The sequence below is a fragment of the Pan paniscus genome, chromosome 2 (assembly GCF_029289425.2).
Source record: "Pan paniscus chromosome 2, NHGRI_mPanPan1-v2.0_pri, whole genome shotgun sequence".
Taxonomy (NCBI): domain Eukaryota; kingdom Metazoa; phylum Chordata; class Mammalia; order Primates; family Hominidae; genus Pan; species Pan paniscus.
This window is the reverse complement of record NC_085926.1, coordinates 52,531,070-52,548,016: the sequence shown is the minus strand read 5'-3', so window position 1 is coordinate 52,548,016 and position 16,947 is coordinate 52,531,070. Positions and strand designations below refer to the sequence as shown.

At 44.0% G+C, this 16,947-nt stretch overlaps 2 protein-coding genes and 1 pseudogene across 51 annotated transcripts in view; 2 read left to right on the top strand and 1 right to left on the bottom strand.

Moving 5' to 3' along the window:
• Nucleotides 1-7,789, top strand: part of PBRM1 (polybromo 1) — a 139,352-nt gene extending 131,563 nt beyond the window's left edge. For all 50 annotated transcript variants that reach the window (XM_057301822.2, XM_057301797.2, XM_057301818.2 and 47 more), the window contains 3 exons: nt 2,334-2,404; nt 2,513-2,729; nt 4,921-7,789. In XM_057301822.2, coding sequence (XP_057157805.1) covers nt 2,334-2,404; nt 2,513-2,729; nt 4,921-5,093 — 461 coding nt within the window. In that variant the 3' untranslated portion in view covers nt 5,094-7,789. The remainder of the gene's footprint in view (nt 1-2,333; nt 2,405-2,512; nt 2,730-4,920) is intronic.
• Nucleotides 1,208-1,305, top strand: LOC112439415 (U6 spliceosomal RNA; annotated as a pseudogene).
• A 4,882-nt stretch (nt 7,790-12,671) lies between the features above and the next one.
• On the bottom strand, nt 12,672-16,945 carry LOC100991966 (uncharacterized). The gene is made up of 3 exons (XM_063602694.1): nt 16,941-16,945; nt 16,300-16,889; nt 12,672-12,774 (listed from the first exon to the last, which is right to left on the bottom strand). Exons 1-3 carry the CDS (start codon nt 16,943-16,945, stop codon nt 12,713-12,715), a joined length of 657 nt encoding a protein of 218 aa, XP_063458764.1. The 3' UTR covers nt 12,672-12,712.
• Between the last annotated feature and the right edge of the window lie 2 nt (nt 16,946-16,947).

Here is a 16,947-nt window from a genome sequence, read left to right as displayed (position 1 = left end):
ATGTGGTTGGAAACTTGTTAAATTTGCTTGTACCAGTGTTGGACCTACCAGTGATAGGGTTTTGCAGGGTACCAAATGATGCTTTGGAGGGTGCACCCAGCAGTGTGCAGAGTGAGCAAACTTGGTGGCCTGGCCTGGAGCCTCCAGCCACACTCTTTGTGAGAGTTGCTTAGAATATGGCCATAATTCCACAGAAGCATTTGCTCCAGGTATTGCCAGATGAGGAAGTGTTTGTAGGGTTAGGTGCTTCATATGAAAACAGTGGACTGTGTGAATTGCTGTTGCAGCAGGAGTCAGTCATAAGGTAAATGTTCCCATGTGGCAGGTAGACTTGGCCTTAATTTTTTGCCCTCTCACCTTGACACAGGGTATCACTGAGCCAATAAGACCAGGCTGGAGTTGACACCTTCTAGGTGCACTTAGTGGGAGCCATGTCTAATGCCAGTACCCTCTAGGTTGCAGATGTCTTTTGGTGGGTGTTGGGACATAGCTGTCTTCCTTTCCCCCTTCCTGAAATCCTAAATTCAACTGGAGGGAAGCCCAACACACCTGCTTAGAATTGAGGAGACAGGGCCGGACACAGTGACTCAATCCTGTAATCCCAGCACTTTTTGAGGCTGAGGTGGGAGGATTGCTTTGAGCTCAGCAGTTCAAGACCAGTGGGCAACATGGTGAAACCCCATATCTATTTTATTTAATTAAAAAAGAAGCCAGGAGTCAGGGAAGACCCCCTCTTAGTGCCTACAAATGCACATGTCTGAGCAGGCTTAGAGGAGTAGGGGATTCATTGAGCTCTTTTGGTGACTCAGCTCAGATTCTCACCGGCTGCCCAAGTATGGCATTTGTCAATAGAGGAAGCAGAAGAGTTTGCTGATTTGTGCTGCCCTGCAAAGCAATGATTTACACAGTTTAGGGAGCCACACCGTGTTCTGGAATCTAAGGTGGGTGAGTGTCCCAGGGCACAGGGAGGTGATGGGCACAGAGGTTAATAATATATTGCTGGAGCACCAGCTTACCCACCACAACCTCTTCATTCATTCACAAATAATCATCAGGATCCTACTTTGGTGATCCGGGTGGACTTCTGGGTACTTGGAATATAAAACTCCCTGCTTTTTAAACAGAAGCTTTTTTACTTGTTATTTTCTAACAAATAAGAGGCTCTCTTATGCTTCCTGGAAGTGGCATTTAACAATTCTGAACCTTAGTGCTTGCTTCAGCAGCACATACACTAAAATTGGAACAATATGGAGTTGAGCATGGCACAAGGATGACATGCAAATTCATGAAACAGTTCTGAACTTTAGAATGAGGAGCTGCTTCTGCCTGGACAGAATATTATGATTTTTAATCCGAAGGGACTATACACTATGAAGTTATACCTCCTCTCGATTCTTCTACACAGCCAGCAGGATTTGTTTAAGTTTTCAAGAACAGTTCACCACAGTTTTAGGATTATTTGATTTTAATGAACTGGGTCCCTTGCCTATTTCTGTATTTTATCAGAATAGCAAATATGCACCCTGAAATCAAAAGAGCCTCTGACACTAAATTTAGGACATCTCATTATTATCAACTGTGCCTGTGAGACAACAATTGCTCGTGAGCATTCACTGAGGGAAGCTTACAAAATTATTATCAGGGACATAGTACAAATCTAGTAGGGCCATGAAGTCTCTCTGTTCCTTTGTCATTTTGCATATAAAGCGATAGCAACAAGGTTACTTCACTTCAGATGATTCCTTTTCAGAGTGCTACTCTATCAGATGGAAGTGTTCTCTCCCTGCCAGCACTAGTGACTCCAGTTAGAACCAGCTGCTGATGGTCTGGGAGGGGATAGCAAGGCTGTGCCTTCAGCCTTCACAAAGCTCATTTAACTATGCACTTCCACAGCCTCTTCCCTTGTGTCCCTGCTGTCCTAGCACATTGCTTACTGCTGAGCCTGATTCCAGTGCCATTGCTGCTGAAATTAAATACAGGCTTCAATTGCAGGAGAATGTGTTGTCAGAAGAAAAACACCTTGAATGTAGAGGTATATTCTGGCAATAGCTTACCTAGAGAAATACTAGAATTTTATGCAAGGTTCAAATCATTTCTAAGCCATAATTGATGTACATCTGACAGATTGTTCTAGTATTATACTTTAAGTACCTAGAAACAAAACAACTTTCTATTCAAATCCTATTGGGGTGCTTAGGATTCCTAGCCACAAAGATTCAAGGGCAGAGGTACATAGGTTTGAATTATGAATGGCATCATTTCTTATCAGACAGTAGTTTTTCAGTCATTTCAACCCAGAGCCTCTAACTGTGCCATTGCATTCTGAATTATAGGTGTGATGAACCAAGGAGTGGCCCCTATGGTAGGGACTCCAGCACCAGGTGGAAGTCCATATGGACAACAGGTGAGCCTCCCAGTTTGATTTTCTAGGACTTGACAGAATTCAAGTTATCCTTCTCAGAACATGTGCAGAGTCTCTTTTTGCCTCACCATGTGGTCCTGTGCTCTTCAGGTGGGAGTTTTGGGGCCTCCAGGGCAGCAGGCACCACCTCCATATCCCGGCCCACATCCAGCTGGACCCCCTGTCATACAGCAGCCAACAACACCCATGTTTGTAGCTCCCCCACCAAAGACCCAGCGGCTTCTTCACTCAGAGGCCTACCTGAAATACATTGAAGGACTCAGTGCGGAGTCCAACAGCATTAGCAAGTGGGATCAGACACTGGCAGGTAAGGAGATTCCTTCTAAATAAGCCTTTGTGAAATACATGCTTCCTCAAAGCTGTCTTACTGCTGTTAGCATAATAGTATATCATACAATAAACACCCCTTTTTCTTATACAATTAAAATAAATTATATATTTCATAAATGGTTTGGAGTTTCTTTGCATGTTTACATAACACACTGAAAATGGTTTGGTTTGTTTTGTTTTTGAGACAGGGTCTCGCTCTGTTGCCTAGGCTGGAGTGCAGTGGCGCGATCTTGGCTCACTGCAGTCTCCGCCTTCCAGGTTCAACTGATTCTTCTGCCTCAGCCTCCCCAGTAGCTGGGATTACAGGCACGTGCCACCACACCTGGCTAATGTTTATATTTTTAGTAGAGATGGGGTTTCACCATATCAGCCAGGCTGGTCTCAAACTCTTGACCTCAAGTGATCCACCTGCCTCGGCCTCTCAAAGTGCTGGGATTACAGGCGTGAGCCACTGTGCCTGGCCTGAAAATGGTTTTTGGTTTTTTTTTTGTTTTTTTTTGTTTTTTGAGACAGTCTCACTCTGTCGCCCAGGCTGGAGTACAGTGGTACAATCTTGACTTACTGCAACCTCCGACCCCCAGGTTCAAGCGATTCTTGTGTCTTAGCCTCCTGAGCAGCTGGAATTACAGGTGCTCACCACCACGCCCAGCTAATTTTTTTATCTTTAGTAGAGATGGGGTTTTGCCGTTTTGGCCAGGCTGGTCTCAAACTCCTGACCTCAGGTGATCTATTCACCTCAGCCTCCCAAAGAGCTGGGATTATAGGCATGAGTCACAGCGCCCTGCCTAAAAGTGTTGTTGTGGTTTTTTTTGCCAAATTTCAAAGCCTAGTTTTCTCATAAACATCACTGCCATCTTTTTAAGTACATTGTTTTTTGTTTGTTGTTTTGTTTTGTTTTGTTTTTCAGGCATTGGGACATTAGTATAGATGCATTGGGTAAATTAAAAATTATTGGCCAGGCACGGTGGCTCCCACTTTGGGAGGCTGAAGTGGACAGATCGATTGAGTTCAGGAGTTTGAGACCAGCCTGGACAACATGGCAAAACCCCGTCTCTACAAAAAAATTAAAAATTAGCCAGATGAGGGCCAGGAGCGGTGGCTCACGCCTGTAATCCCAGCACTTTGGGAGGCTGAAGCGGGCAGATCACTTGAGGTCAGGAGATCAAGACCATCCTGGCCAACATGGTGAAATCCCATCTCTACTAAAAATACAAAAATTAGCTGGGCGTGGTGTCTGGTGTCTGTAATCCCAGCTACTTGGGAGGCTGAGGCACGAGAATCATTTGAACCTGGAGGTGGAGGTTGCAGTGAGCCAAGATCACACCACTGCACTCCAGCCTGGGTGACAGAATAAGACTCTGTCTAAAAAAAAAAAAAAAAACTATTTTACCTCAGTTTAACAAAAGGAAAAAAATATTAAAAACCGATTAGGCTATTCATTTAGTTCAACATACTTATGTATTTTCAGTATGTACTAAAGTACTTGTGTAGTTTCTGGAGAGAAGTTTGGAAGTTTCTACTTGTTCTTGATTTCTAAACCAACTTTGGTCATCTCATTTCATTTCTTTAGAGTAGAAGGTATATTTTCCCTTTCTTCACATGTTTACCTTTTTAGGAATTTTTGTTAACATTGAAGTAATTATTAAATATCAGGGATGCCTACAAAAAAATAATGATCAGGCCGGGTGCAGTGGCTCACACCTGTAATCCCAGCACTTTGGGAGGCCAAGGTAGGCAGATCACCTGAGGTCAGGAGTTCAAGACCAGCCTGGCCAACATGGTGAAACCTGTCTCTACTAAAAATAGAAAAATCAGCCAGGCTTGGTGGCAGATTCCTGTAATCCCAGCTACTCTGGAGCCTGAGGCAGGAGAATCGCTTGAACCCAGGAGGTAGAGGTTGCAGTGAGCTGAGTTCGCGCCACTGCACTCCAGCGAGGGCGACAGAGCGAGACTCGATGTCAAAAAAAAAAAAAATTTATGATCAAATCGTTTAGTGCCTAGTAAAATGATATAAGAAATGTGCCTGGAAATATTCTGCAGTTAAAATTCATAATATTTAATAAATATTCAATGTTTTGTGTTTTAATAAGTTCGTCAGACCTTAGAACTGAGGGAAATTTTGCCAACTTAAAATTCTAATTTCTGTCTCTCTGTACTTTAATTTTCAGCTCGAAGACGCGACGTCCATTTGTCGAAAGAACAGGAGAGCCGCCTACCCTCTCACTGGCTGAAAAGCAAAGGGGCCCACACCACCATGGCAGATGCCCTCTGGCGCCTTCGAGATTTGATGCTCCGGGACACCCTCAACATTCGCCAAGCATACAACCTAGAAAATGTTTAATCACATCATTACGTTTCTTTTATATAGAAGCATAAAGAGTTGTGGATCAGTAGCCATTTTAGTTACTGGGGGTGGGGGGAAGGAACAAAGGAGGATAATTTTTATTGCATTTTACTGTACATCACAAGGCCATTTTTATATACGGACACTTTTAATAAGCTATTTCAATTTGTTTGTTATATTAAGTTGACTTTATCAAATACACAAAGATTTTTTTGCATATGTTTCCTTCGTTTAAAACCAGTTTCATAATTGGTTGTATATGTAGACTTAGAGTTTTATCTTTTTACTTGTTGCCATGGAACTGAAACCATTAGAGGTTTTGTCTTGGCTTGGGGTTTTTGTTTTCTTGGTTTTGGGTTTTTTTATATATATATATAAAAGAACAAAATGAAAAAAAACACACACACACAAGAGTTTACAGATTAGTTTAAATTGATAATGAAATGTGAAGTTTGTCCTAGTTTACATCTTAGAGAGGGGAGTATACTTGTGTTTGTTTCATGTGCCTGAATATCTTAAGCCACTTTCTGCAAAAGCTGTTTCTTACAGATGAAGTGCTTTCTTTGAAAGGTGGTTATTTAGGTTTTAGATGTTTAATAGACACAGCACATTTGCTCTATTAACTCAGAGGCTCACTACAGAAATACGTAATCAGTGCTGTGCATCTGTCTGCAGCTAATGTACCTCCTGGACACCAGGAGGGGAAAAAGCACTTTTTCAATTGTGCTGAGTTAGACATCTGTGAGTTAGACTATGGTGTCAGTGATTTTTGCAGAACACGTGCACAACCCTGAGGTATGTTTAATCTAGGCAGGTACGTTTAAGGATATTTTGATCTATTTATAATGAATTCACAATTTATGCCTATAAATTTCAGATGATTTAAAATTTTAAACCTGTTACATTGAAAAACATTGAAGTTCGTCTTGAAGAAAGCATTAAGGTATGCATGGAGGTGATTTATTTTTAAACATAACACCTAACCTAACATGGGTAAGAGAGTATGGAACTAGATATGAGCTGTATAAGAAGCATAATTGTGAACGAGTAGATTGATTGCCTTCATATACAAGTATGTTTTAGTATTCCTTATTTCCTTATTATCAGATGTATTTTTTTCTTTTAAGTTTCAATGTTGTTATAATTCTCAACCAGAAATTTAATACTTTCTAAAATATTTTTTAAATTTAGCTTGTGCTTTTGAATTACAGGAGAAGGGAATCATAATTTAATAAAACGCTTACTAGAAAGACCATTACAGATCCCAAACCCTTGGGTTTGGTGACCCTGTCTTTCTTATATGACCCTACAATAAACATTTGAAGGCAGCGTAGGATGGCAGACAGTAGGAACATTGTTTCACTTGGCGGCATGTTTTTGAAACCTGCTTTATAGTAACTGGGTGATTGCCATTGTGGTAGAGCTTCCACTGCTGTTTATAATCTGAGAGAGTTAATCTCAGAGGATGCTTTTTTCCTTTTAATCTGCTATGAATCAGTACCCAGATGTTTAATTACTGTACTTATTAAATCATGAGGGCAAAAGAGTGTAGAATGGAAAAAAGTCTTTTGTATCTAGATACTTTAAATACAGGAGGCCCTTTAACTTAATTGCCTTTAGTCAACCACTGGATTTGAATTTGCATCAAGTATTTTAAATAATATTGAATTTAAAAAAATGTATTGCAGTAGTGTGTCAGTACCTTATTGTTAAAGTGAGTCAGATAAATCTTCAATTCCTGGTTATTTGGGCAATTGAATCATCATGGACTGTATAATGCAATCAGATTATTTTGTTTCTAGACATCCTTGAATTACACCAAAGAACATGAAATTTAGTTGTGGTTAAATTATTTATTTATTTCATGCATTCATTTTATTTCCCTTAAGGTCTGGATGAGACTTCTTTGGGGAGCCTCTAAAAAAATTCTTCACTGGGGGCCACGTGGGTCATTAGAAGCCAGAGCTCTCCTCCAGGCTCCTTCCCAGTGCCTAGAGGTGCTATAGGAAACATAGATCCAGCCAGGGGCTTCCCTAAGGCAGTGCAGCACTGGCCCAGGGCATCACTAGACAGGCCCTAATTAAGTTTTTTTTAAAAAGCCTGTGTATTTATTTTAGAATCATGTTTTTCTGTATATTAACTTGGGGGATATCGTTAATATTTAGGATATAAGATTTGAGGTCAGCCATCTTCAAAAAAGAAAAAAAAAATTGACTTAAGAAAGTACAAGTAAACTATACACCTTTTTTTCATAAGTTTTAGGAACTGTAGTAATGTGGCTTAGAAAGTATAATGGCCTAAATGTTTTCAAAATGTAAGTTCCTGTGGAGAAGAATTGTTTATATTGCAAACGGGGGGACTGAGGGGAACCTGTAGGTTTAAAACAGTATGTTTGTCAGCCAACTGATTTAAAAGGCCTTTAACTGTTTTGGTGGTTGTTTTTTTTTAAGCCACTCTCCCCTTCCTATGAGGAAGAATTGAGAGGGGCACCTATTTCTGTAAAATCCCCAAATTGGTGTTGATGATTTTGAGCTTGAATGTTTTCATACCTGATTAAAACTTGGTTTATTCTAATTTCTGTATCATATCATCTGAGGTTTACGTGGTAACTAGTCTTATAACATGTATGTATCTTTTTTTTGTTGTTCATCTAAAGCTTTTTAATCCAAATAAATACAGAGTTTGCAAAGTGATTTGGATTAACCAGGTTTGGTTGTTCTGTTAAAGTGGTGTCAGATGTTTCAAGCAGATTTAACTCCTGCAAGCCCTGATTTCATGCTGACAGGGATGTATGTGACTGCCAATTTAAGAGAACAAAGCTCCACAGATGGAGATGAAAGTCAGTGTCCAGACCTCTGGTTCAGGGCTCGGGCTGCATTAACACAGAGCCAAATGTAGCCAGACTGCAGACTGAAGTGCCCCACGCCACGCCTCAGGTTGGCAGTCAAGGAATTCCTACATGTCCTCAGCATGGGCAGAAATGCAGGTTGAAATTAAAATTGGAGAGTTACTGAGGGCGGAAAGTGAGGAAAGCATGTCCTCTATCATAAAGCAGTATAGCCCACTTCAAATAGCTTGTCTGTGGCCAGAAGAAACAGGTGGCCCAGGTGTCTTTACATCTTTATAAACTCTTAAAACATGACCATGCTTTTAATAGAAAGTGTTGGTAAAATCAACCAACTGTTTTCTTCTAATATCACTTTGCAAATCCCTGTGGTTCTGTTCTCCTGAATTTAGGATAGTACCGGCATCTGTGCCCCTGAGCATATTTTGAACAATCATTGATGTATAGCTAGACATCCCATCTGAACACTGAGCAAACAAATATTGCTATTATTCTGTTCCTTTTTTTTTTTTTTCTTTTGAGACAGAACCTCACTCTGTCACCCAGGCTGGAGTGCAGTGGTGCAACCTTGGCTCACTGCAGCATGCGCCACCATGCCTGGCTAATTTTTGAATTTTTAGTAGAGACAGGGTTTCTCCATATTGGCTAGGCTGGTTTTGAACTCCTGGCCTCAAGTGATCTACCTGCCTCAGCCTCCCAAAGTGCTAAGGTTACAGGTGTGAGCCACTGCGCCCAGCCTACTCTGTTCCATTTTAGCCTGGAAGTATGCTATGTCCCTGAATGAAAGTTCAGAACTAAACAAATTAATGGAGTGTCCCTTTTCCCTGTTTTGGCTATTTCATGGTATTTACATCTTGCAGATAGCACATAAATGAGACAAGAAACTCCAGATTTAATAGACGTGTGAAGACTAAGCACTAACATGCTTTACTAGGAGATAAATTACTTTGGAAAACAACAGGGTCCAAGAGTGTGTGTGTGTGTGCGTGTATATATATATATATATATATATATATATTTTTTTTTTTTTTTAAATGTTGTCATTCACGCCATTCTCCTGCCTTAGCCTCCTGAGTAGCTGGGACTACAGGTGCCCAGCACCACGCCCGGCTAATTTTTTTGTGTTTTTAGTAGAGATGGGGTTTCACTGTGTTAGCGAGGATGGTCTTGATCTCCTGATGTCGTGATCCGCCTGCCTCGGCCTCCCAAAGTGCTAGGATTACAGGCGTGAGCCACCGCGCCCAGCTAAGAGTATATTTCTTTAAAGAGAGTTAATTCAGTGTGAAAAATTTAAACACACACACAAAATGGAGATTAAATATCACATCAGGGATGTAGGTAAGACTTCCAAAGTAGAACTGCTAGATGAACAAAAATAACTCATTTATTCACTACTTTTTTTCTTTCTTTTTTTGGGGGGGGCTGTAATACTGTTGTACTATTATTAGGTACTTTCTCTATAAATTCAGATAATAAAGTGACACTCCAAAGCCCATGTTCTTTCCCCAACACCACAGTGGAGGTGGAGTTCTAGTAATAAATGCTAATCAGGTTTTCAGCATTCTGCAATAAGTATAGTTCTTGAAATTTATTAAAATTTATGCCCTGTAGTTTACAGTTGGTGGTACTGCAATTCTTTTCACGGCTTTTTTGTTTTTGTTTTTGTTTTTGAGACAGGGTCTCACTCCATTGCCCAGGTTAGAGTGCAGTGCTGGGATCATACTTACTGCAGTCTTGATCTGGCTCAGGTGATTCTCCCACCTCAGCCTCCCAAATAGCTGGGACTACAGGTGCACACCACCAGGCCTGGCTAATTTTTTGTACTTTTTGTAGAGACAGGGTTTCACCACGTTGCCCAGGCTAGTCTTGAACTCCTGGGCTCAAGTAATCCTCCTACCTCAGCCTCCCAAAGTGCTGGGATTATAGACATGAGCCACTACTCCTGGCGCCCTTAAATAGTTCAGTGTCTGATAAGTAGGATAGAGTCATATTCCTAGTAGGAGAGTTAAAAATACTTTTGAGGGAGAATTAAAAGCTTATATACCTTAGCTGGGCACAGTAGCTCATGCCTGTAATCCCAACACTTTGGGAGGCTGAGGTGGGAGCACTGCTTGAGCCCAGGATTTTGAGACCAGCCTGGTCAACACAGCAAGACCCTGTGTCTACAAAAAATTTAAAAATTAGCCAAGCATGGTAGCTAGCTAGTCCCAGCTACCTGGGAGGTTGAGGCAGGAGGATCGCTTGAGCCCAAGAGTTCAAGGCTGCAGTGAACTATAATCATGCCACTGCACTCCAGCCTGGGTGACAGTGAAACTCATCTCAAAAAAAGCTTGCACCCTAACAAATGAGTTCTCACTCACAGCATCCAAACTAATATGCTCTGAAAACCTATCTTCCATTGAATACAATAATTGTTTTGGTAGTCTACCTGCCTAAAAGTCAGAAGTTGTCCAATCTTTTTTTTTTTTTTTTTTGAGACGGAGTTTCACTCTTGTTGCCCAGGCTGGAGTGCAATGGCGCGATCTCGGCTCACCGCAACCTCCGCCTCCCAGGTTCAAGCGATTCTCCTGCTTCAGCCTCCTGAGTAGCTGGGATTATAGGTGCCTGCCACCACACCCGGCTAATTTTTTTTTTTTTTTTTTGAGACGGAGTCTCACTTTGTCACCCAGGCTGGCGTGCAGTGGCGCGATCTCGGCTCTCTGCAAGCTCCGCCTCCCGGGTTCACGCCATTCTCCTGCCTCAGCCTCCCGAGTAGCTGGGACCACAGGTGCCCGCCACCATGCCTGGCTAATTTTTTGTATTTTTAGTAGAGACGGGGTTTCATCGTATTAGCCAGGATAGCCTCGATCTCCTGACCTCGTGATTTGCCCACCTCAGCCTCCCAAAGTGCTGGGATTACAGGCGTAAGCCACCGTGCCCGGCCATACACCCAGCTAATTTTATATTTTTAGTAGAGACGGGCTTTTTCCGTGTTGGTCAGGCTGGTCTCAAACTCCTGACTTCAGGTGATCCACCTGCCTCGGCCACCCAAAGTGCTGAAAGTACAGGTGTGAGCCACTGCACCCAGCCTTCTTTTTTCTTTTAATAGAGACGGAGTGTATGTTGCCCAGGCTGGCCTTGAACTCCTTGCCTCAAGCAATCCTCCTGCCTGAGCCTCCCAAAGTGCTTGGATTACAGGCTTGAGCCACCAACCCTGGCCATCATTTTCAAAGTCTGTTGTCCTTAATAAATTAACATTCTAATGGAAAGAAGAAAAAGAAATGGAGAGGAAGGCTCTAGAGAAGGCCAACACAAAATTCAGTCTAATGGTTCTCTGTGGGGTGGAAGCAGGGGGATGGGCCAGGGAATGAACCCACAGCAGACACAAAAGTTAGCCAATGGTTTTATTAATGTTTACTATTATTCTTTGTAAAAGGTATGATGTATTTTCTATATGTATCAAATATTAAACTCCTAAAACAAGGTGGGTTAGGGCAAACATGGAGTATGGCCATATAATTGAGAATCATACTATAGTTTTTATACAGCAGTCAAGTCACTAAAAATGGTTTATCAGGTTAGGTTTACCAGGAATCCTAGATGACACAACTGGGCATGAGAATACGATGAACCACCGTCCTCTCCCTGGTGGCAGAGGTCATTACTGGCCTTTCACATTCAAGCCATCTCCCAGCTGTGACTCTGGGCTTGCTGCACTGTAGTGTAGGTAGTGCTTTAAGGAGATGGGAGTAGTTAATGGTTCTTTACTGAATTGGTTCTAAGATAAGTGGACTAAAATTAGAAGAAAAATCTAGAAAAAATTAGGAGACAGGTTTGTGGCAGAGATCATTAACTTGAGGATACCCTATGGCCTTAAGCATCGGCTTTATTCTCATGCAATAGTTAGAAACTATTCTGAAACTTAGTCTTTAGTATGTAGATTTTTTTTTGCTTGAAACGATGTTAGATGTGGCTATGCAAGCATGGAAAGGTGTCTGCTTTTTCTACCAGGCTGATCCAAACTTACACTGGGTCAAATTGCCAAATCACTCAATAGACTGAGCCTCTGATTTAGCTCAAGTCTGGGATGCTTTATACTGTGTAGGTTCACTTTCTCATGGAAGGAGCAACTGTTTCTAGCAGCTGAATCGAACAGCAACATCTTCATCCTAGAGTAGTGTGAAACCTGTTGCCCAGAGTCCTCATGAAGATCCAGCCCTTGCAGTTTAGGGGAGCCAAGCAAGGGAGGAGCATATTTCTGTTCACAAGAACACTAGCATGAGAAATGCATAGTCAATCAAGAATTTCCACCACCCTAGCAAAAAGTTTATAGTCTAGTAGCTGGCAGAAATACAACCTGCATAATTATCCTGGTTTAAATGATCTGGCAATAGAGAATGTGTCCATAATTTAATTTGAATTCTGCAAAAAAGTAAATAAGGTTATAATTAGTTGCCTAAAAACAAAGATTGCCGAAAACAATTCGGGCTTCACTGAAAAGCATCCTGATTGATCCTTGAATTGTTTAAGAAATATTTCATGGACTAGATTCATCGAGTGAGTGTTTTAGGAGGAAATAATTTTCCCACAAGTGCTGTCCAGCAGTGACTTGGGAAGTACTCAAGCAGAGACAGAACTATAAAAATTCTTTGCAAAAACAGTTATTGGAATATTGTGCAGCTGATAAAGGACAAGCTGTGTCAGAACAAGAGATCTGAAAAGTATATTTTAAAAGGCACTGAAACCAATAGTAAAAATTCATATTGACTTTATTGACTGCTGAAGTTCAGTCTCATTCATCTTCCAGCCTTCTCTGATACTGTCTTTCTGAGGCTTTTCTACGGTAGACATCATCTGTATCAAACAAAAAGTTGCTCAGATGTTTAAGAAACATATTTAAAATTAAAACAATCTGAATAATTTAACCAATAGTCTAGGTCTGTCACCTACTTCTGAATCTTGGCATTAATATTTAACTCAATGCCAAAATAAACTTAAAACAAAACTTGAGTTAGATGAGGACTATGATAATGGAGTTCTAGACTTAAATAGGGTAAAAGTCAGTGTCTTGAAAGATAGAATCATGTCTTAGCACATCTCTTAGTGTTTTAAGATGTCCCTCACTTCCTTCTCCCCCATAATTTCTATTCTGTGCTCTGAAGTCATCCTTCTTAACTAAAACCTGGCTCCTCAAAGGCACTTCTTGCCTCTTGGCTCTCTGATGCTCCCTCTCCCATATCCAGAAACCTTCAGGTGGGGAGAGGAGATCAGTTTCCTTGTTCCAGCTGCTGCTTTGCCAGACCTTTGAGTCGCCACCTTCATGTAAAGAATCTTCTTTCCAGGCCGGGCACAGTGGCTCTCGCCTGTAATCCCAGCACTTTGGGAGGCCGAGGCAGGCGGATCACAAGGTCAGGAGTTTGAGACCAGCCTGGCCAGTATGGTGAAACCCCGTCACTACTAAAAATACAAAAATTAACCAGGTGTGGTGGCAGGCACCTGTAGTCCCAGCTACTCAGGAGGCTGAGGCAGGAGAGTCGCTTGAACCCAGGAGGCAGAGGCTGCAGTGAGCCAAGACCGTGCCACCACACTCCAGCCTGGGCGACAGAGCAAGACTCTGTCTCAAAAAAAAAAAAAAAAAAAAAAAAAAACTTCTTCCTTCATGGCTCATGCCATTTGTCTGCCACCATCTTTCTTTGGCACCTGCTCTCCATCATGCCCCTTCAGTCACCAAAAGTGCTGGCCTCTGGCTCAGGTTCCTTGACCGTGTCCTGTGCCTTCTCCCCAGATACCACTATTACCCATGGGGATGAAGCTCCAGTACCCTTCACCTTCAACATCTTCCAGTCACTTGCAGGGCTCCTCTGAAGGATTTCTGTTCATACCACAACCCCCATTACCTTTCCAGCCCTCCTGTCCTTGGACCTCACGTTTCTTCCCCAGGTCCTTGGCCCCGTCTTACCCGCTCAGCCGCTTCTTGTTCTCTCTCCTGGCAAATCAGCTAAAATTCCTTCATACTCTTGTCAATATCTTAACTTCCTGACACACCCTCAAAACCCCAGCCACCGATTAATCCAACTTCCTCCCTTCCCCATGCTTCACCCTGCTTGCTGTGTCCTGAGGGGCCAACTGATGCCTCTAACTGGGTCCACTGAGGTGTCTGACAATCCTGTTTCCTCAGCCATCATCCTGACTCTTTTTCACCCACCCCCAAATGGCCATTTCCTCTCTTCCTTCACAGAGGAAAGTCATCATAAGGAACTCTTCCAGCTAACTTCCAAGGGCTTACTCCTGTCACCCAGCTGTGGTCCCACCCTCTCAAGGGTCCAGTATCTCCAGCCTCTCTCCACCCTCTCCTTCTAGATCATTATTTGCATATCCTGCAGTCTCTCCTAGAGGAAGGGGGGTTACCTCCCCTTCACAGAGCCAGACGTATTTAACCTCCTGTCTTCTGTGATAACAAATCCTCCTGGTTTCCCTCCTTGCCTTTCTGGCCATTCTCAGTTACCCTTAAAATGTTGGGATTTGGGCCAGGCGCAGTGGCTCACGCCTGTAATCCCAGCACTTTGGGAGGCCAAGGTGGGCAGATCACCTGAGGTCAGGAGTTCTAGACCAGCCTGACCAACATGGAGACACCCCATGTCTACTAAAAATACAAAATTAGCCGGGCGTGGTGGCGCATGCCTGTAATCCCAGCTACTCCAGAGGCTGAGGCAGGAGAATCACTTGAACTTGGGAGGCAGAGGTTGCGGTGAGCCAAGATCGCACCACTGCACTCCAGCCTGGGCAACAAGAGTGAAACTCAGTCTCAAAAAATAAATTAATTAAATTAAAATGTTGGGATTTGACTTCCATCACAATTTGCTTGTGAATGGTTCACAAATCCCAATTTCTGGCCCAGATTTGCCTCCTGAGCTTCAGCTCTGTATAACCATATCTACCTCATCACGTCCCAGATGGTGCCCAGGATGGCCCTGCCTGTGTTCGGCACCTTCAGGAAATGCACTACCCCCTGCCCCAGGTGTCCCACCAGAAGCCTCCACTCCTCATCTCCTGAGTCCACTTAATCACCATGCCCTGTCAGTACTACCTCTGGGCTGTCTTTTACTTCCATCCCTTCTTGGTATCCTTTCTGCCCCAACCTAGACCAGGCCACTGTCTCAACTCTGGACAGCCATACAGCATAACTGTTCCTACCAATCTGTCCACAAGGAGCCATTCTCCACATGTTAAAGCCTCTCCTTAAAACGACTCAATCCTTGGGATCCATTCTTGGTTCTCCAGTCCCTTTGCCACCCTGCCCAGGCACCCTTCTAGCCATCCCCACTTTGTTGATCTGCTTCAATCCCTCAAACACACAGCATACTCTCACACAAGTGCTCCTACCACTGCCATGGAGATGCTTTCAATTCCACACACCTTCCCCTCATCTGACTGACACCTACTCAGTCTTCAGGTCCTACTTTACTTGGTAGCTGCTTCCGGAAGCCTTCCCTGCACCATTTAGTCCAGTTGAGGCGCCCACCCGAGAGTCCTATGTTCCTCCCACTTCCTTCTCACAGCACTGATCACTTTGTATGGTAATTGTCTTTATCATCTTCTTTCCCATTAGAGCTCTTCTGGGGTAAGGGACACCTCTGCCTTGTTCATTATAGCCCCTCAAGAATGCTCATTAAGTATCAATGAATGGATGAACAGAAGGACTAAGGATCTTTAGGAATCACTAATGTAACAATTCTTTAAAATGTGGGTTGGCAAGTCACAAGTGATAGCGTTTCAGGAGAGGGGCAAAGCAGAAAGGGCCGAGGGGTTGGGGAAGTCCTCCTGAAAGGAACTGGCCTGTCCAGAGTTAATGCTCAGTAATGCAGTGCCAGGGGTTACCACTATCTTTACAGTGCTGATCATCTGGACCCAGACCAAAGACCTGGTGCCAATGACTGTCCTGTAAAGGTAGTGGTAATTAGCAAAGCCAGGCAGATCAGCTCCCTCCAGAGTTTGGACAGAAGAATCCAAAGAGAAATGGCTAGTTAGCAGGAGTTTCCCTGACCCCTCATATCCACCCCCTTCTACGACTGTTGTGAGCAAGTCTGTTCCTTAAGCCCAAACGATGTCACCGGCAGGGGTGAAGGGCAGGCGTGAGGGGGCTGGAAGAAGCACGTGATCTCGCCTGTAAGTGCAGGGAAGGTCACAAGGCTGGACGCCAATGTGCCCGGCCTACAGGAGAGCCGGGCCGCCCTGACTGCCAAGCGAATGGAACTGCACTTGCCCAGCGCTCTGAGTGGAATGCGCGGTCTGCAATCTGAGAATACTCCCCAGGAAAACGGATCCCTACCGCCTCGTGCCTTCCTGAAAGGAAACAGAGACTGCTACCCCCTCACTTACAGAAGGTCTCCTGGCCCACGCGCACTTTAATCATGATCCACTCCATCGTTCCTCCCAGGACAAAAAAGAAGGGCAGGAACCGGTAGATGCCAAATCGCTGCTTCCCGGGCACCCGCTGCAGAATCCGTCTCACCTGGGCCCTGGTGAACATGCTCGACCGAGGTCGTGGAGAGGCATATGGCGGAACTAAGCACTGGATCGCCCGGACGCAGCCGAGACCGCCCCGCCCGTTCTCGCCGTGTACCGCGACCTGGGAGACTAGCGAGCGCCGTCCTCCGCCACTGTCTGGTAGGCGCACGAGTGCCGGAACTGGGCGCCGACCTTCTAAAGCGAGGCGGATCCGCCAATCAGACTGCAGCGGGGGCGTGCAGCTCCGCCAATCAGAGCACGGCAGGGCGTGCCTGCTCCCTGAAGCTGAGCAGGGCCCCGAAGGATCTGGCGCAGGCGCCTCAGCTCTGGAGGTGGGACGGCCCAAAAGGGAAGGACAGCCCACGTGGCGCCGGCCCGGCCCCGCCCCCTGCCTCCCCAGTGCAGGTCTGAGCTCGCAGTTGGCAGCCGCGCCCCCTACTCTGCCACCGCCATTTTTATTCCTAATACCCAGATAGAAGTGATGACCCTCTCTGATGGACTATGTACAGCACCACATTC

Coding starts and splice junctions, on each gene's coding strand:
- LOC100991966 (XM_063602694.1), bottom strand. Junction 12,775..16,299: donor CGTGGGCCAGGAGACCTTCT/GTAAGTGAGGGG, acceptor TGTTTGATACAG/ATGATGTCTACCGTAGAAAA.